At 53.8% G+C, this 20,163-nt stretch overlaps 1 protein-coding gene and 1 long non-coding RNA gene across 8 annotated transcripts in view; one reads left to right on the top strand and one right to left on the bottom strand.

Annotated features, from left to right (window-relative positions):
* ZNF423 (zinc finger protein 423) overlaps positions 1-20,163 on the bottom strand; it is a 344,022-nt gene that overhangs the window by 24,575 nt on the left and 299,284 nt on the right. For all 7 annotated transcript variants that reach the window (XM_049104667.1, XM_049104670.1, XM_049104672.1 and 4 more), the window contains 2 exons: positions 6,407-6,538; positions 4,688-4,803 (listed from right to left, as the gene is read on the bottom strand). In XM_049104667.1, the coding sequence (XP_048960624.1) occupies positions 4,688-4,803; positions 6,407-6,538 (248 nt within the window). The remainder of the gene's footprint in view (positions 1-4,687; positions 4,804-6,406; positions 6,539-20,163) is intronic.
* LOC118353992 (uncharacterized) lies at positions 602-1,289 on the top strand. The gene is made up of 2 exons (XR_004813784.2): positions 602-811; positions 952-1,289. It is a non-coding gene; the product is annotated as an uncharacterized LOC118353992 (long non-coding RNA).

Genomic DNA, 20,163 nt, shown 5'->3' with positions numbered 1-20,163 from the left:
CCAGGAGTGTCTGTCTCAGCAGAAATGACAGAAGCCACGGCAGCTCTGGCCAGCATTTTCCCTTCTAGAGATGAGCCCAGAGAGCCAGGCTGCAGGAAAACACAATATGAACCAGAAAGAGGCAGAAGGCAGAGTGTCACCACCTTGAGACAGGGGCACTTGATTCTCAAGGACTGGGCCACCAGAAACTCCACACCACTTCCGGCAAACAAAAGCCACCCAGCGTCCCTACAAATCCATTCCTCATCCTGCTTGAGCTAACCCCAGAGAGGGATGCATGAGCCGTGATTGTCAGAGGGCAGCATGCACACCCCGACCCTCTGCCCACTGCCAGAAGTCTGTGGCTGCTGCAAGCAAGTGGACAGAGCTTAAAATGCGTGAAGACAAGTGTCCCCACACTTTCACAGCAATCTGCCCACATCTGCTCCTGGCCAAGGGTCCCCTGAAAGCTCTTTGGAGTCAGGCTGGATCCCCATAGCCGAGCACGCTGCCTGAGCTCCCCGGGTGCATGCGTGCGTACATGTGTGCATGGATGTGCGTGAGTGCATGTGTGTGTGTTCAGGAACCTTCTCCCCTATCTCTCCCCCACCTCCAGCTCCTGGCAACCATTGGTGTTTTTTGTTCCAACAGTCTTGCCTTTTTCTGGAACACCAGGTAAACAGAACCACGTTAGTACGGCGCCTTTCGAATCTGGCTTCTTTCATTTGGCATTTGCAATACATCCAAGTGGCTGCGTGTGTCAGTGGCTGCTTTGTATTGCCAAGCAGTGAGGCACTGGATGCATGTAGCACACCTGTCCGTCCGTTCCCAGGTAAGGGACAGCTAAGGGGTTTCCAGCTGGGGGCCAGCATCCATGGAGGTTCTGGTGTGAGCATGTTTTTCAGGCTCTAGGATAAACATGTCACGGGAGGGTTGCGCAGTGAAACATTAAGTGTACGTTTGACTTTACAGGGACTCAAGAACTATTTTGCCAGGTGGCCACACCACTTCAGGTTTCCAGCAGCAGCACGCGGGGGTTCCAGCTGCCGCTCCGCACCCTGGCCAGCACTCGGCATGGCCAACTTTTTCTTCTGTTTTGATCATCCTGGTAAGGGTGTGGTGGCCTTGCGTTGTGGTTTTCATTTGTGCTTCCCTGATTATAATCATGTTGAACGTCCCCACATCTTTGGTGAAGTGTTGAAATGCTCCACTTGTTTTACAGTGGATGTTGCCCTTCATTATTAAGTTTTCAGGGTTTTAAAAAATATGTCCTGGATAGAAGTCCTTTATCAATATGTGATTTGCACGTATTTTCTTCTGATGTGTGGCTTTTCATTTTCTTGACAGGGTCTTTCAAAGACTAGACTTCTTAAATTTTGATTCAGGGTAGAAATCGGATAATACCTCTTCCCTACTTGGATTCCCATCACAGTGGGGATAAAATCCAAACTCCTTTGCTGTCCTTCAAACCCCACCATGACAAACTTCCACCTGCCAGCCCTCTCCACACCACTGCTCCCCACTCACTCTGCTTTAGCCACCTTCTGCCTTCTGTCATTCCAGCAGTACACCCAGCTCACGTGACCACAGGGCCTTTGCACTCATGGCTCTCTTCCATACACTCCTTCTCACCAGCCAGGTCTCAGCTTAAATGCCACCTCCTCAGAGAGGCCCTCCCTGACCACACTCCCCAGGGATTATCCAACCTCACCCCCATCACACTCCAGCCCATCACCTGGTTTTATTTTCTTTGTGGTGACCATGACAGGACACTGTCGATCAGTCCCTCTTGAATGCAGGCCCTGTGGGTATTTCTCTGTCTCATTCACCACAGTCTTGGCCGTTCCTAGATCTAGTGCCTGGCACGTAGTGGGCCCTCCATGTACATGCTCTGAACAAATGGATAGCTAAGTGTAGTTCTCTCCTGCTCCTAATCACTCTGATATGAACGTGTTCCAGTCTGTCCAAAGTCCTCTTTGGGCAGAGCCAGACGAACTCAGAATCAATCAGGACTTTCACCTCCCTCATCCTGGCAACTGTGCTCCTATTAATGCATCCTAAGAGAACATTCTCTTTGGAGGTAGACAAATCACTGTGACACAGCCCAAGCCTACCGGGGCCAAATCTCATCACTGTTGCCTCTATATTCACAGCAGGTATTTCCAGTTTTACAATGAGAACAATCCTCAGCCTTATATCTTAAGACCTCTTGGCTCAGAGTCACTTGTGCCAACAAACATTAGTTTCCCTGAGTCTCCCCACAGGACCTCAAATGACATACAGCCAGGAGAGCCAGTCAAGGTTCCAGCAAGGGCCCTGCCTCCTGCTGTACACACAAACCCCCACATGTCACCCCAGGGAAATAAGGCACTTGCCCACCAGCCCCAGGTTCTGTGTAATGATGATGAAAACTTCAATGCCTGAAAAACCCTCCTCTCAAAAACCCAGAAAATTGCTATTCAAGTTACTTAAGGAAAGCCATTATTTGCATAGATCGGGTGTCGCTACAACACTTCTGCATTTAAATGGTCTGTAATTAAAATCATTAATTGCAGAAAATAGTCACTCGTTAAGGCTATAATTTAGCGAGGTTCTCGGCATTTGAGGATCTGCCTTAAAGGTTGACGGATGACCCAGGAAACCACCAGCTCACAGGAACCATTCTGATGCCTGGGACAGTCTGCAGCTCCGGGTGCGCATGGCTCGCAGCGGGATCGGCTTGAGACCACAGCTCTCTGGGCCTCCGTGAGGCTCCACGATAACGACGGAGCTCACAAAGGCGAGACGGGGCAACCTTTCTGGGAAAAACCTGCAAGGGAGGGAGCATCCCTTTCTCGGCATCCAGGACAACGTGGGAGGACCAGAGGGCTGAGCGAGTTCAAAGTTTGAGTAAATCATAGTTTATAGGAGCTAGTGGCTTTAAAAGAGGCCTGCCGTGTTGAGCTATAAAAAGCCGGAGTTGTCTGGGGACCCGGGGTCTATTTTGGTAGCTGCACCAAGCAGGTGAAGCAGGTGGGAGGCGCGGAAGGGCGGTGCTCAGGTGCAGGAGGCTTCCCGGACGGCCCGCTGGGCAGGTGCTGCCACTGATCTCGCTTGGCGGACTGGGGGAGGGCCCCTAGCCATCCTCAGCCGAGCCCTAGCCATCCTCAGCCAAGGGGCACATGCTCAGTTTGTGGATCAAGGTGGGGGCAGCCCTGGGCCCCGGGCAGGGTCACCACCTTGCAAGTGGCACTTGGAGCTGGGACCCCCTCTCCGGGCCTGGGTCCGTATAGCTAGGTCCCACATGGTGACAGTGTGAAGGCAGCTCTGCTTGTCCAGCCTTGCCATGGGGCCAGCCCGCGGGAAGGGACCCTGACTGTCGGGGGTGGGGGGGAATGCCCACTGAGCCCTCCATGGGAAAGCCCCAGAAAGGAGGCACCCCAGTGCTGCCCCTCAGCAACCTGATGACACAGCCTCAACCCCCGGGAGGGGTGTGGTGTGACTGCTGAGTGCAGGCTTGGCACTTGCCCGGGTGTGCAGGCAGGCGTGTTTCCAGTGGGCAGACCCTGTGGGTCACAGTGTGCACGGCGCTTGGGAGGCTGTGACAAACGTCAGCTTTCCTTTCCTTCTGGGCACAGGGCACGATTACCCACCTCGTCCCCTTTGGAACTGGGCAGGGCCGCATCACTGCATTTGGCCAAGACAACACAGGAGTGGGAGAGGTGTGCCGCTGCCCAGCAGAAGCTTCGAGAGCTGATGTGTGGTTCACCACCTCCCTTGTGCGCTTTGTGGAAAATGCTGTTATTCTCGGTGTACGGTATCAAGGCATGTCTGCGTGTACATGTGGTGTTTCTGGGGATGTCCACATGGTGCTTCTTTTTGGGGTGTGGTCTTATGCACACTGTGTAGGTGGTATTCCGTATGTGTGTGTACACACAGTATTTCTGGGTGGACATGTGACCAATCCAGGGTTACAAGAATTTCATGCAAAAGTCAGCAGAAGAAGGCAGCTTCACCTGGACACAGACCTGAGTCCTCAGAAACCATCAACAGGTGGGACAACAGGGGCAGTGGCTGAAGGGCCTAGGGCAGCCGGCCGCCACAACGTCCCCTCACGAGGGCTCTCTTGGCCACTGCCAGGCCTGCACGGTGATCTGAGGAAGCTGGCCAAGGCCACTGTGTGGCACCCAGGGGCTGCATCAGCCTCAGGCCCTGTGGTGAGCACCCCTTCCGCTGAGTTGGGGCCCAACCCAACAGCTCTCACTTTTCTGGCTTTCTCGGGCAGAGCTGGAGGCTCTGAGACCCCAGACCCAGTCCTTGGCTGCACACAGCCCCAGGATTCAGTCATACAAGCTGCACAGACCACCAGCCACAGATCCACAGCTCAGCTCAACATCATCATCAAAGATAGGTAGAGACCCAGAAGCCCCAAGAGGGGAAGGAGCTTGCACGGAAACACCACAAATGAGAGCCTTCTGAGTCCTCACCAGGCTTAGTGGCTCCAGTTCAGCTCGTCTGAGAATCATGGTCAGTAGAGGCCCAGGGGCCACCCCGATGTCGGCCTCTGGGAGGGCAGCCACTGCCTCCACACCGAGCAACTGTTGCTTTTTTGGGTGGGGTGAGGCTACGTACAAGACCCGCCATCCTGGCTTCACCCCAAGACCCTCGGTGCCTGTGGGGGCCCCCAAAGAGCACCAGGAGGGGGTGTGCAGCGGACAAGGGCACTCACCTGCAGCTCGGTCTGGAAGAAGAACTTCTGTGGGCACTGCGAGCAGTCGTAGATCTTGTCCTCCTGCCCATGCACGGCAAAGATGTGCTGCTGCAACTTGTTGGCCTGGACAAAGACTGGACGCAGGCACGGCTGTCAGGGGCCACACTCCGGGGACGCCAGCCCAGACACCCCCACACTACTCATAAGGAGGGATCGCCCACCCATGGACACAGGTGACCAAATCCTGGGCCACTAGGAGGTCACTGCAGCCACGGGAGGGGGCCGAGCCAGAGGAGCCAAGCTCTGCCACTTACAGGCTGTACAGTGTTGGACAAGTCACTTAACCCCTCGGGGCTTCATGTCCTCCTCTGAAAAAAATGAGGATCATTACAGTATTGAGTGGCTGGGAGGGTCGAATGGCTTACTACTTGCAAAATGCTTTAAAAGATGGCCTGGCACATAATTAGTCCAGGGAACACCGGCGCCATCGTCAGCCTCAGCTTCACCATTTGCCAGATACCTTCCGTGTGTGGGCTCCTGACTCTGGCACAGGCCCTGCACTAGTGTTACCCTCATTTTACAGAAAAGGAAGCTGAGGCACTGGGAATGTTAAATGACTTGTTCTAGGTCCTGCTGCTAGCAGATGGCAGAGCTGAGATTTGAACTAAATACACTTAACATATTGTCTAGTGTAAGAAGGTGCTCAATAAACACAAATTCCTATTCTATTTGAGGTTGTTATCAGCATCCTCAGATCCCCATGCAGGGGCCCCGTGTCCTGGACCCGCGACCTGGCAGCTGAGGCCCCTCGGTGCCAGCCTCCACCTCGCCTGCAGAGTGTGATGGTAGCAGATGGGTGGAGGCTCCCAATTGAGGGGGAAGGGGCACCATGGTGTTCCAAGACCCTCGCGCACCCCAGTAGTGTGTGCGTGTGCGGGGACATCCTCCGTGGCCCAGCCCCCTCAGGCCCACCATGGAGCAGGTCGCAACAGTCCACGAGCAGCCCCGGCCCTGAGCGCACACAGGAGGTGGCCCCAAGGCAGCTGTGTGTCTGGGAGGTGAGCACTTCAGAAATCCCCTCCTGCCAGGCGCCCTCCCGGGGGTGGGCTTCCTGCCGTGGCAGACGACAGATGTCGGGGGAGGCAGGGGGAAGGCCAGGGCTCCCCCACGCACACCGGCTGCCATCTGGGCAGCAGGAGGGGGGATAGCAGAGCCCCTGAGACTCGCCTCGGGCCGGGACAGCCGCTCGCCTGGGCGGGCAGCCAGGCTGGGGGCTGGGGGCTGGGGGCCAGGGGCTGGGGACTCGGCCAGCAGAACTGCCCTTGACCCCTCCATCCTGGAGCACGGATGGAGCGTGGGCTGAGGCAGGCCCAAGAGGAAGGGAAGCCAAGAAGTGCATAGAGAGAGAGCCCCACAGTTGTAGGACAGAGCTCCCAGCTCAGGGAGATGAGCCTGGAGCCCGTGGAAGGCAAAGGTGGGTGACACTGGGCTGGAAAATTCAGTTGTGCCTAGGGGTGAAGGGTGGCTAGGAAAGGACCCTCCATCTGCCTAAGAGGAGGGGCTGGAGGTGCACGGGGTGTAGGCCAGCTCTGCGTGAGGCAGGCAGGGTGATGGGCTGTGGGGCCCTTGGGGACTCCAGGTCCATGTCAGTGCGGGAGCATATGCTGAGGTCCAACAATTAAAGGGCGAGGCCTACATCCTTCCCCCAGCTCCCCCCTCATCCCCTCACACACTTACCTGTGAAGCACACGGGGCATTTGAAGGTGCCGCCCATGCCCTCGAAGCTGTGCTCGATGAGGTGACAGAGGAGCTTGGCTGGGGAGTCGAACATCTGGTTGCACAGCTTACACTCGTGGTTGATGCCTTCCTCTGCAAGGAAAATGATGGCCAGTCAGTGACCTTGCAAACATTGGGCAGGAGCCCAAGGGCCCCCAGTATAGCCAAGGCCAACCTGTGCCTGGTCCCCAGACCCAGGGCTGGTGTGAAGGCCACAGATGCCAGGACCCATCCAGCTCCAGACAGTCCCTCCCACAGAGCCTAGAGACCCCAGGGGCCAGCCACAGATATGTGGCTCTTAAAGCCACTGTCTGCCTTCATTTCTCTTGTTGGTCAAGCAGCCAAGAATGTGTGCAGGCCACGGTCAACAGCCTGAATCTGAGACTCCACCATGTCACTGTGGAGAGGAGCCCAGGATGGGGTCTGCACAGAGAAAGGAGTCCAACCAGAGTTTTTAAGAATCTAGTAGAATATTTACTGAGCATATACTGCATGCCAGGCACTGCAAGCTAGGAATCCTGTGGGGAACTGAACAGATAACACGCTTGCCCCCATTCTAATGGTGGGGGAGACACATCATCAGGATGACCAATGTGTAATACAGCATCAGGGGGGATGTGAGAACATGGGAGGCTCCCTAGGTGACAGTCAAGGTGGGCCTGCGCTGGCTTGCCAGTAGCAGGAGAGCCATGTGCCTGAAACTCGGGGGTTGGGTTGGGGTGCAGTGGGGTCGGGTGGGATCGGAGGGGACACAGGGATGCACATTGCCCAGGGCCTTGCCAGCCACTGGCGGACTCTGGCTTTGACTCTGAGGGCTGAGCCACCATAAGTAGATGCCACCAAAACAACAAATGCTCTTTGTAAAATATTTGAAACAGATGGCCTATGGATAATGGCTGATGGACAAAGGGCGGACACCCTGTCCTTCCAGATCAGAACATGGCTCCATTTACCCACCTGGAAGCCGCTATGACCTTCACTCGAACCCAGGAGCCCCAAGCACCAGCTTCTCACCAGCATCAAGGGGTACAGTGCCAAAGTCTGGTGACCCAGCCCAGAGTCAGCAGGGAAGAGTTCAAACCCTGGCTTCTTCTCCACACTGTATAGCCCAGGGGGTGAGTGTGCTCAGAGTAAACGAGGTTCCCCGAGCCCCTGTCCCATGAGGCTGTGCGAGGCTGGAAGGGGCCAGCATCTGCAACCAGTGCAGCCCTCAGCTCAGCAAGGGGGTACGTCGGGGAGTCACCCTGGCTTGAGTGTCACGTCATCTGGGGTTGGAACCTGGTTCTGCCACTCACTGCATGATCTTGGGCAAGTTATACAACCTCTGTGTGCCTCAGTTTCCTCTTTTCTCAAGTACACGACAACTGCCTTCCTCACCACTACGCACCCATGAGAATGGCCAAAATCCAGAACCCTGATGACAGCAAGTCCTGACAAAGATGTGGAGCAATAGGAACTGTCACCCACTGTGGCTGGGAATGCAAAATGGCACAGCCACCTTGGAAGAGGCTTTGTCGGTTTGTCACAAAATTAAACCTACTCTTACTATACATCCAACAATCTCGCTCCTTAGTATTTACCCAAAGGAGTTGAAAACTTATATCCACAAAAAAAAAAAAAAGCTATAAATGGAGATTTATGGCAACTTTATTCATAATTTCCAAACCTTGAAAGCAACCAAGATGTCCTCCAGTTGATGAATGAACACATAAACTGAGGTCCATCCAAAGGATGGATTATTACTCAGTGCTAAAATGAACGGAGCGATCAGGCCATGAAAAGGCGCAGAGGAAACTTCAATGCATATTACTAAGTGAAAGAAGCCAATCAGAGAAGGCTACCTGCTAGGATGCCAACTATTCTGGAAAAAGCAAAACTACGAGGACAATGAAAAGACCAGCTGGTTGCTTAAGGTGGGGGCAGAGATGAGCAGGCCAAGCACAGAGGATTTCTAGGCAGTGGAAATACTCTATATGATATTCTAATGATGGACACGTGTCATCACACATTTGTCCAAGCCCTCAGGAGGTACAACACCAAGGGTGAACCCCAAGGCAAACTACAGACCTTAGGTGATTGTGATGTGTCACTGTAGGTTCATCTTGCAAAAATCACGTACCTGGTCATTCTGGAAAGTGGCAAAGATAATGAGGAAGGCTATGCATGTGTGGGGCAGGGCATATAATGGAAATCTCTATCTTCCTCTTAATTTTATTATAAACCTAAAACTGCTCTAAAAAATATATAAAAGTCGGGGCGCCTGGGTGGCTCAGTTGGTTGAACATCTGGCTCTTGATTTTGGCTCGGGTCATGATCTCGGGGTCCTGAGATAGAGCCCCCTGTGTAAGGCTTTGGGCCCAGTGGGGAGTCTGCTTGTCCCTCTCCTTCCTTCTCTGCCCCTCCCCCTGTGCATGCACTCTTTCTCTCAAATAATTAATTCTTTAAAAAATAATAAAAGCCTTCAAAAAAAGTCACATATATACCCCCCCACATAGCCTTCATCTTTTTTCTTTTTTTAAAAGATTTTATTTATTTATTTATTCATGAGAGACACAGAGAGAGAGAGAGAGAGAGAGGCAGAGACACAGGCAGAGGGAAAAGCAGGCTCCATGCAGGGAGCCTGATGTGGGACTCGATCCTGGGACTCCAGGATCACGCCCTGGGCCAAAGGCAGATGCTCACCACTGAGCCACCCAGGCATCCCTAGCCTTCATCTTATAGTGGATGTGACAATTAAATGAGTCAATACAGGGGCACCCAGGTGGCACAGTCGGTTGAGCATCCCGAAACCAAGATCTCAGGTCCTGATCTCAGGGTGGTGGAATCAAACCCCAAGTCGGGCTCTGAGCTCAGTGGAGAGTCTTGCTAAATTTCTCTCTCCCTCTTCCTCGGCCCCTTCCTGCTTGTACGCTCTTGGTCTCCTTTCTCTCAAATACATGAACAAATCCCACCCCCCACTGCCCCCCACCAAAAAGAGTAAACGAGTTAATACACGAAAGAGGATTGGACAGTCCCCGCACACAGCAAGTGCTCAATAAGTGTTTCCTGTCAGGTGTGCCAGCATCAGCGAGAGTATTATCTGGGACAGCCAAGGACACGGGCTCCCTCTTGGGCTCCCCCAGGGAACCAGCCTCACCAAAGGTGCCAGGTGCTCTGATTTGCCCTCAAAGGCAAGAATTAGGTAGCAGAGGGGCTCTGCCAGTGGCAAGACACAAACACAGATGGGCTGAGGCTCCTGGCGAGTCCCTGGGTCCCCAGGCCCTGGCTGGGGCTGGCAGGGACAGCACACATCCCCCTGGCCCAGCCAGCCCCCAGCCCCCACCTCAGCACCCCCCTCCGCCCCCCGCAGAGACACATGCACACACGTGCGCGAGCAGGTGGGCCTGCCCCACATAGCCCACTGGCTGGAATCTACCGGGTGTTCGCCGTGCCCCTGGAGCCCCGGCAACTAGGCCACATGCACCCGACAGAGAGCCAGGCAGAGCTTCCATTTACACTGGCAGAAAAGGAATTCATTGACAAGTTTGGGGACGCAGGGCAGGCTCAGCACGCTCGCCGCATAGGCCCTACTCACGTCCTCCACTTCCCTTGGGGAGACTCTCATCATAATTAGAGATGGCCTCCTGTGTGGGGGCTGCCTCAGAAGACCCCCAACATGCCCCCTGTCCCCCACACAAACGATGCTCCTCAGGGCCTGGCACAAAGTAAGGAATGAATGAACGAGAGAAAGAGAGGTACCACCCTTATGGGTGACCTCCCTGAATGTGGACACCTCTCGGACGTTAATAAGGCAGACGGTATGTGAAATGACAACCGTACAGAGGTTTCTATTATGGTTTATACTATACCTTAAGTTTAAGCTGATAAAAATGAATCAAATACCAGAATTAATCCTGCTCGCTGGTAAAACCCCATTTCTAGGAAAGAGAATTAGACCTCTTGCCAAGGTAAGAGAGCCAGCTGGGGGGTGGTACTCGGAACGGAACAGGATACAAAGGCCTCCCCATCCATAGGGATCCCACCTGCATGCCACCTCCAGGCAGGCTCCCCTGACTATGCCTGCATGCACAGTGGGACCTGGCTGGGCATGGTGATCCTGGATTCATCTAACCAGATCCTAGGAATCTTTCTGATCCTGCCAACTGGATTATGGACACAGATAGTGGCTTCTCCTTCTCCAGCCCCCACAGCATCAGGCCCTGCCTGGGCACGCAGAAGGGGCCCGGGAAATACTCCCAGCGGAGAGACACCCCTGGCTGGGCCCTCACTCCCTGCCCAGCCAGAGCCAGCTCCCCGGGGCGGGGATGGCAAAGGAGGATTTACTGCTCTCTGCCGAGCAGGGCCGAGCGGGGCCGAGCGAGGCCTTTATCCACTTGGCTGTGAATGGAGACGTGCCGTCTGATGCACAAACGCCGAGAGGACAAAGAAGGTTCCCGCAACTGATAAATCAGAGAAATCATGTCTGACAGTCACTTTCCGTTCTCCGAGTGCCGAGCAATTCATCAGCAGCTCCCCGTGATTCATGGACGCCGCTACACCCTGCACCCACGTTCATAAATATGTGCACAGTCAGGCAGCCTTGGAGCCGCCAGCCGGTTCCAGGCCCCAAACAGCTGCCATGTAAGCAGATCGCACCCCCGAAGCGGTGTCGATGTGAGGTTGTGGGCTGATCAGATCAGGAGCCCGACAGGTGCATGCCACTGCTCTCTTGCCTCGCTCCGCCCTCCCTCCCGTGTTAAAGAGAGTCAGACCTGGGGAGCCCTGGGAGGCAAAATAAAACAAACACAAAGTGAAAGCAAGAAAGCCGGGGGGGTTCCCCCAGACCCGAGAATCGGGCCTTCTGGTTTGCAGACCTTCTTTCTGAAGGACAAGGCCCTCTCCCGGCCCGAGGGGGGTTGGAGGAGCTCCCTGGGGTGTCCGTAATGTGTCCCTCTGCCTCTCCAGCCCTCCAGGAAAAAGGGGGGTGGGGAGCTGCCCTAGTTAGTGTGCAAACAGTCCCTCCGCGTGCCGGTGACCCGATACCAGCCAGCCCACGGTACTGGCAGAACGTGCCGCCGCCGCCACCGCGGCTCCTTACCCCGCCGACGCGGACAACCTCGCACTCTGTCCCAAGTCGTGGGGTCCGCAGAGAGCGGCACCCTCCGAGAATAACTCTCCTGAATTCTCTAAGATCACGCAGCCTCGGCGGACACCTCGGAGCAGAATGACAAAGCTGTCTGGGAGCCCGCAGGCCCCTCTGCCCCGGTGCAGGGGGTGGGGGTGCGGGGGCTGGGAACTGGAGGATTTTGTGAGTTAAGACGCAAAATCACTTCCTCTCCTTTCTGTTCTTTTTTTTCCCCCCTTATAGCACATGACAGGCATCCATAAGAGAGACCTACACAACTCAAGTGAATTATGCAGCCCCACTCATTTGTAAAGTGAAATGCAGATTTTGCTTGCTCACTGTGCCAGAGCTTTCCTTCCAGTCCCCGTAAGTCGGGGCTGGCACGGGGAATCCATTGATACATTATGATTTTTTTTTTAAATAAAAATAAATACAAACCCAAACTGGCAAAGAAACAACCCAGCAAGCACGAAAATCCCAGAGTTCCCCCCTCCCACCCCAAACCAACCAACAACCCTCTTTTTTTTTTTTTTCCCCTGCTCAGGAATAATAAGTGTTAATTTTACACTTCATTTCTCAAAAAAATAATAGGATGTGCTTTTGCTTAAAACCAAGTCAGCCTGCTGGAACCTTTCAGGCTGAAACTGTGTCAGCCCAAAAGAGGAGCAGAGGGCTTTGTGGAAGAGCATCGTGCCGAGATGATAGCTCCCTGTAATGTCCTCGGTACCGACTTTTGTCTCCAAAAGCATTTGATCCTGGCAGACACATACTTATTTCCATACAGGTCTTGGGGGAAGCCAGGAGGAGAGAGAGCTGATTATCAGAATCCTGAAGGTGAAGCTCAGGTGGGCCCCACTGATGTCAAAGGCAGGCCTGGGCACACATTTGGAGGCCATAATTTGCTGCCTGGGAGGGAGGGGCAGCAGGCTGCAGCGGGGAGTGGACAGGGCATTGTTCTCCGGCTCTAATGCACTGAGCCCGACCTGCTCCCGCCATATCGCTGGGCCTCGCCTGGCCCTTCTCTAGGCAGGGACCCCACTCGGGGAAGCTGACCCACGAGCGGTATCATTACGGCACAGACCCCTCCAAGAGCAGAGGACCAGTGACTGTCACCTGTGTTGACAGGGGGCATAATTAGCCACCTCCATTCAGGAAGCAGCAATTAAGGACACCAAAGTAAGGACTAGAAACACTTGACTTTGAGTCCCAGTTCCAGTCGTTCGCTGTGTGTACTTGGGTGAGTTACTTAACTTCTCTGAGCGTCAGCTGCGTCGGCTAGAAAATGGGAACAATCATCACAGGGTTTTTTTAAGGCCACCAATCAGGCTTCTTCTGTCAAAGGATGCCTGTCTTCAATGAAAACTCTCTGCCCCCCGACTGTCTCCTTGTCCTTGTCCCTCACTTCATTCAGGAGTCTGCTCAAATGCTAGCTCTACTAACAGGCCTTTCCGGATGCCCCCAGAGAAAGCAGCACACACCCCTATCCTTTCTAGCACCTCACCCACCTTCTAATTTCCTTTACGGTGCTTACCACCACCTGGCGTATGTGTGGGGGCTGTGAACAGAGTTCACCGTTTTGTTTTTGTTTTTTAACTAACTGACTCTTTCCCTCATACACATCTTATGCATGCACGCACGGAGTAAAGTGAGCTCCGTGAGGGTTATTTCGCTCATTGCTATGTCACCAGTGCCTGGAACAGGGCCTGGCACATAGCAGGTGCTCAATAAATAGGAAATGAATGATTTGTGTCAAGCACTTAGTACAATGTTTGGAGCATGGGGTAAGGTTGCTGGTAAATGCTGGTTATCACTCACCAGTGGTGGGTCCCCACCACCCAAACTCGCAGGACTGTTGGTTTATAGAATCTGTGCTTGCCTTCAGAGACTCGCTATTTGGATCCTCACAAAATGGCCCGCAGGAGTGTAGGCCTAGAGGGTCCTGCCAAGTGGACAGAAAAGGAAAAGAAGGCTTAAAAGGACAGCACCCCCCTACCAGCAAAGTGGCAGAACCAGGGTGAGGACATGTGGTCATCCCCAAGCAGCCCTCTATATCTTCAAAAATACCAAAAGAGGCCCAAGACCTGAGACCTGGGACCTGGGACCCAGCAAGCCACCCTCTGGTCCCTGATCACCTAGAATTCTGGGGAGAGGAAGACAGATGTACTCTCCTGGTTCCCACATTTGAGCCTGGACACCCCCCTGCCAGCACCAGCTTCAGTTGGCAGGAGGGTCAGAACTTTCCCCAGGTAAGCAGGGAGGTAGCGCCCACAGCGATGGCATGGGCCAGCCCGGGGCTGTAGCACTGTCCCTGCAACAGCATTTCTGGGAGGGGATGCCCAGGCTGCCTCATCAAGCTGAAATCCTCTGTTCCCAGCTCAGATAATAAATTCACCAGCCTTCAATTCTGCAGCCCACCCCAAGGATCAGGTCAAGGAAAGACCCGCGAGATCCAGGGGCCCAGGCTCAGACACACACAGGGCAAACAGAGATAAGGAAGAGGAGGAACAAGGAGCCCAGCATTCATCCAGGTAAATGAGTAGGCAAGACGGGGACCCCAGGAGAGGACCCCTCTGATGCTGCCCTAATAAATAACCAACCACAAACAGGCACCGAACAGGAAATAGAAACATAGGCCAATGGGGGACACAGTCCTTTGTTCTCTGTAAGGAACAAAGACCTCTGGTGGAAGAGAAGAGGGCAGATACTAGTATCTGAGCAGCAAGATCAGGCTGTTTATCTATTGATTCTTATTAAATACCACAAGGAAATGAACCACGGCAGGCTGTAAGGGAAAGGGGGGGGGATGATAACTGACCTGGGAGCTGACAAGGGGCAAAGGAGGAAACAGGGTCTAAGGGGTGAGCCCTTCCCCAGAGGCCAGGCAGGAACTGGGGAGCACACAAGTGGAGGCATCCGCTGATCGTGGGACTCCCAACACCCTAGGGCCCTGGCCGCCCTTGAGGATCTACATCCCTGCTAGGCACGGTGTGGTCCCCAGACCAGAAGCTCGGGCACCTCCTGGGCGCTGGTTAGAAATGCAGAATCTCAGGCCCCAGCCCAGACCTGAAGGATGAGCATCTCCATTTTAAAAGTGCCCTTGTGATTTGGGCATGCCTTCAAGTTTGTGGGGCAAGGAGCTCTATACAAAGGTTTCTGAGGATGCGGATCTTATTGGAAGCCTGTTGTCATGAAGCTGTGTGTTCACAGCTATGATCTTCCCAGGATTGTATGCTTTGGTCTCTAAAAAGGAGTAAAGTTTTCTACGGTGACTTGTCTACCTTTTACAGAAGACAGAGAAATATAACAACAGTGGGAAACACTCTTCTATTATCACATGAGAATGACTTGGGGTGTCTTTGGAGGGGCTGCTGGAGACTCTGGGGGTGGTGGCTGACAGTGTGTCGAGCACCCTGGTGTCTCCGCTGCCCCAGACCCCAAATGCGAGGGTGCTCAGGGCCGCCCAGCACCTCTCATCACTCAAGAACAGTGATGAGGCGAGCCCCGCCACCACCGCCCCCATTCCGGGCTCCCATTTTCCTAATTAATCCTGGAGGATGGGCTGTGCCCTTCCTCCTCCCCTCGGGGGCACCTTCCCAGGCCTCTCTGGCCAGGAGGGACCCATCTCAGGGTCCCCCGTGTTTCAGAAAGGCTTATAAATGAGCTCTGGCAGCCTGAACCAGGGCCCCACGGGGGACCCAGAGCCTCTTCAAAACAGAGCCCTGACAATTAGGCAGTCTGAGTTTTGAAAGGCTTGGGATTGATGGCGTGGACAGTAAAAATATCACCTGGGGAGCTGGGTGTAGTCCTCTGAGGGTTGCCTGAGGTCAGTTGCCATGGCAACGGAGAATGAGCTCAACCTTGTAACTGACCCTTATCTTTTTTTGATCTGTGGGCCACTTGGGGCCAAGGCTTGAAATCAACTGGAAAATAATCCGGTCACATATCAGAAAGAAAACTATTTATACTTATTTACCCAGGTATCCACCAACATCCCCATCCGGCAGAGACGAGGATGTCCGCCCCAATAAACCGATGTCGCTCGTCCAAACGGGGGCTGCCGGACTGCAGGACACAGGGGGAGACTGACCCCCCACCCCACCTCAGCAGAACGCAGCTCCGTCCACTCGCGGGCAGGTGCACCCCGGTGGGAAGGGTTCTCCTCCCCCCTCCCCGCCCCTCACTCATTCCTGTCTGAAGCACCGGGCCCTCTCGCAGGCCAGCATCCGGGAGAAATCCACCAGAGGAGTCTGGACTCGGGTTTCTCCTCTCATCTGCTGTTCAGGCGTGTCGGTCCAGCCTGGCTTGATCACGAGGCTGCTTGGCTTTCTTCCAGGGTCGGATGAGACTCTCCTCGACCAGAGGCGTGTCCCCAGCCGAGAGGCTGGGCCGAGCTGCCAGGCAGATGTGCATCTCTGCACCTGAGGGAGGTGTCCACGTGGAATTTGGGGAGGCAGGCTGGGGAGGGCCAACCGCAGGCCCTCCCTCCCGGTCCCACACCCCGGGAAGGCCTGACTAGCTCAGCCACCCCCACGCTCACCCTGGGGTTCCCATGGCAAGACAGCCATCTGGCCAAGGCACGTCTCCAGGACGCTGCTATCCTGAGTTATAAGTACTCGAGCACTCTCTTTTCCTCCGAAACTCAAGTCAGAAGACTCCAGATGGTTCCACTGACCGACTGCTCCCAAGAGCCACGTCACATGAATGTTAGTGAGGGGTCAGCTAAGCTTGAGGATGATTCCGGGTAAACGCCCCCTGAGATTTCCCATCACTGCAAACAGGACGGCTCCACGGACTGCCCCCCACTCACCCCCGTTCCATCAAGATGAGCTTCTTTTGGGAGTGGAGGGGAGACACGTGGCTGAAAACCGGGCAGCCTGTAGGCGATTCCTGGCTCCGCCTCAGACTCCGAGGGAGACTGGGCTGAGCGCGGTCCCTGTGCAGCTCAGTCCTCTGGCCTGTGAAATGGGCAGAAAGCCACCTCCCTCACAGAGCTGTTAAGCAGAGGGACTGAGAACATGGAGAACACTGACCACAGGACTACTGCCGAGCTCTCGAGATTTTGGACACGATTCTTCCCTGAAACTCACACCCAAGGCCTGTAACACAGCGTGCACTGTGCTGGGGTGGGGAGGTCCCCAAGCCAGCAGAGCCCCCACCCTGGGGAATGTTCCAGGAGCCCTGACACGGCCTCTAGCACGTGGCGGCCCCTATGTCCATCTGGCAGATGTCTTAGTGTCAGTTTTCCTTGTCTCCATCCTCCTCCGCCTCCACACCACTCCCCATATCTGTGATGGCCAAAGTTGTATCCAGATTTCAAACCCTTTTTTCAACTGTGGCTCACTGCAAGCTTCCCTATTTCTGGCCCCCTGATGCTCCTGCAACCAACATTTCTTATTTCTTCATGGTTCTTTTCTTTGTTCCTCTGTCTTAAAACTCAGTGGGATTTCCGTGGGGTGGGGGTTCAAAGCAAGGCCAGGGACAAGGGCGTGACTCAGGTTCGTGCGGCATCCCCCCCGGGCTTTGGCCTGCCCTTCCTGCTAGCTTGGCCCATGCAGGGGGCTCCCCAAGGGCACCAGTGCTCCAGGAATCTCAAACAGAGGCTGGCCCAGTGCAGAGATCCATGATGGAGGGAGGCTCCTTCCAACGCCATGGTCTGTTTCTGCACCTCCAGGGAACCCTGCCCCCAGGCGCCAGCGGTCCTGGGTGGTTAATGAGGAAACACACCACCTTTGCAGAGGCCTCTGCTTGCAAGCTTGGTGTAGTGGCTGACAAAGACATGGGTCTCTCAGCAGTCTCAGCTGTTTGTAATCTTCAGGACATGGTAGCTAGCTGTCCTCGGTGAAAAGAAAGTTACCGAGAAGGCCTGGGACAGTCACCAAGAGATGGGACGTGCCTATCTGAGCTGCTTAACAGAAAAAGAGCGAATACATGGGTGAATGACCAACTTGACCACAGCCGGAGCAGTGGACCTTTACTGGGATTTGAAGGAGAGAAAGTTCTACAGAATTCACATTTCTAGAACTGGACACCTGTGGATGAAGACATCCCCCTTCCCTGCTCACACACACCCCCTTCCACCTGGAAAAGACAAAGGCCTTCAGAAAATGAAGACCCCACTGCATCCCCTAGGGACCCACTAGGTGAAAACAAGTAGCTTATTCTTGCTTAACACACCAAGCACCTACTGATGTATGTCACTGATCTTCAGATTCAAGTTTTCCTCAACAAGGCAACTGCTTAAAAATCCATCATGTTAATAATCATCAGATTAATGCCCTCTAATAACATACAATTAACATGACAGGCAGGCCGCAAAACCCTTGTTGTCACCGACCCCGCCGGGGACACGTGAATTACCCCCGCTTTTACTACAAGGGTTTTCTCTGTGGCTGACAGCATTTCCCCTACCACGAAAGACCACATTTTTAAAATGAGCACAGCAATGCGTCAAAAATCCAGCGGTTCTCCACGTGCACAAATATAGCGCATCCACGTGGCACGCGAGATGTCCCCATCTTTTCAAAAGTTTTCCAACCAGGGAGTCTTGGATCTGTTCCTGCAGTCCCTAATAGCTGGAGCTCAGATGGGAAATGGCGATCCACCACCTCCATCCCTCTGACCACACTGATTGGACCCTGGGCATCCCCAGTCCTCAGCAACGTCCTGGGCAATGGTAAGTGACAAGACAGGGCTGGTTTCTATTGCAAAGTTTTCAAAAGTATGCATCCGCTAGATCTGTGTGGTCCAATTTGGTCATTACTAGCCACGTGTGGCTATTTAAATCTCAACTAGGGGCAGCCCCGGTGGCGCAGCGGTTTAGCGCCGCCTGCAGCCCAGGGCCTGATCCTGGAGACCTGGGATCGAGGCCCACGTCAGGCTCCCTGCATGGAGCCTGCTTCTCCCTCTGCCTCTCGCTCTCGCTCGCTCTGTATCTCTCATGAGTAAATAAAATAAAATCTTAAAAAAAAAATGAATCTCAACTAATTACAATCAAATAAAAGTAGAAATTCAGTTCCACATTTCAAATTCTCAACAACAATGTGGCTGGCGGCCATGGGTTTGGACAGCACAGAATGTTTCCGTCATGGCAGGAAGTTCTATTGGACGGCGCCGTGGAGGCAGGGGTTCTCCCTGTCTTGTTGAGCACTGTAATCCCAAACCTACAGCTGTGTATGGCACACAGCAGGTACTTAAGAAATATTTACTAAATTGTAGTATATGTGTTTCAAAATGTTTTAAAGAACTCCTCATTCTTTATTCGTTAGCAATTGTAGGGATTCCCCTGAAAACTGCCCGGATGCGAGCCTCTCTGGCCTTCAACTTAAACCTCTTCCCTAGTAATCATGTGGCCCCTCTGCCCAGGGTAGATCAGAGTATGGGGAATGCAGAAACATTCAAGAGAACAAAGTTTTGGGTCACCTGGGTGGCTCAGTGGCTGAGCGTCTGCCTTCTGCTAGGGCATGATCCTGGGGTCCTGGGATCAAATTGCACATCCAGCTCCCTACAGGGAGCCTGCTTCTCCCTCTGCCTGTCTCTGCCTCTCTCCATGTGTGTCTCTCATGAATAAATAAATAAAATCTTTAAAAAAAAAAAAAAGAGTAATAAAGTTTCTCTGAAGGGCATAACCCAAATAATTGGGCAACTTTGGACCAATAGGGCCCAAAGTAGATTGATAACAATTGGGTCACTAGCTAGTTTAGAAGCCCACCTGCTGTGCCACTGAGCCACCTCTCACTGAGCAACCTATGTCCTCTTCCTGGAGAAGGGCCCGAATGTCAGCAAACAGGACACCTGCCAGCGGTCAAGGCCAAGAGAGAGATTGCCGGATGCAGGGATGGCCCACCTTTAAACTGGCTTAGCCCCAAGGCTTGTGAAGGAAGTAAATGCTTGCATTTGTAATGCGTAGCTAAGTAGTTTGTGTGGTTTCTTATTCCGCTTCTGCTAGCTACAGCTCAAAGAACCGGGGTTTTACTGTGACCCAAGTAAAATGAAAATTGAACTAAAATTGGAAATTCAAATGCAACATGGAATAAATGAATACATTCAAATCAATGATACATCCTTCCAGTCATCACCTGATCCCAGCCATAATACCAGCACTGAGCCGACTTTGAGGGATCAGTTCTCCCACAGTTCGGCTCAAAAGCCAATGAGACAGAGCAAAGCTTCGAGTCACACGCACGGTCCTCCAAGGCGGTTTCTGGGGTCAGGCTTCCTCTCGTCCACTCTGGTCTCCACACCCTCTCCCCAACCACTAGTCAAAAAATATCATCCCCCAGAGGGCAGAGGGTGGCCTGTCTTTCTTTCTTCCTTCGAAAGACCCAGGACCGAGATAAACGAGGCCTATTGGAAGCTCCAAGCTCACAGCTAACATGAGTTCACTGATATGGTCTGCTCCCAGACCTAAGTTCTCCCAGACACAGCGATTGTCTGGGATGGTTTGAGCCATCCAGCACTCAGAGACCGGATGACGGGGAATCTGCCAACTTGGGGCAGCTTAGCCCCCCAACCCCCAGCAGCCCAGCTCCCAGAGGCTGGCCAGTCTGCCTCCCTCCGTCCACAGCCAGATCTGTCCATCATCTGGTTGTGCCTCCACTTGGCCACCAGTGCCCCC

This window comes from Canis lupus, chromosome 2 (genome assembly GCF_003254725.2).
Source record: "Canis lupus dingo isolate Sandy chromosome 2, ASM325472v2, whole genome shotgun sequence".
Lineage (NCBI taxonomy): Eukaryota > Metazoa > Chordata > Mammalia > Carnivora > Canidae > Canis > Canis lupus.
The sequence above is the reverse complement of the archived record's forward strand: the minus strand, read 5'-3'. Positions and strand labels throughout refer to the sequence as shown.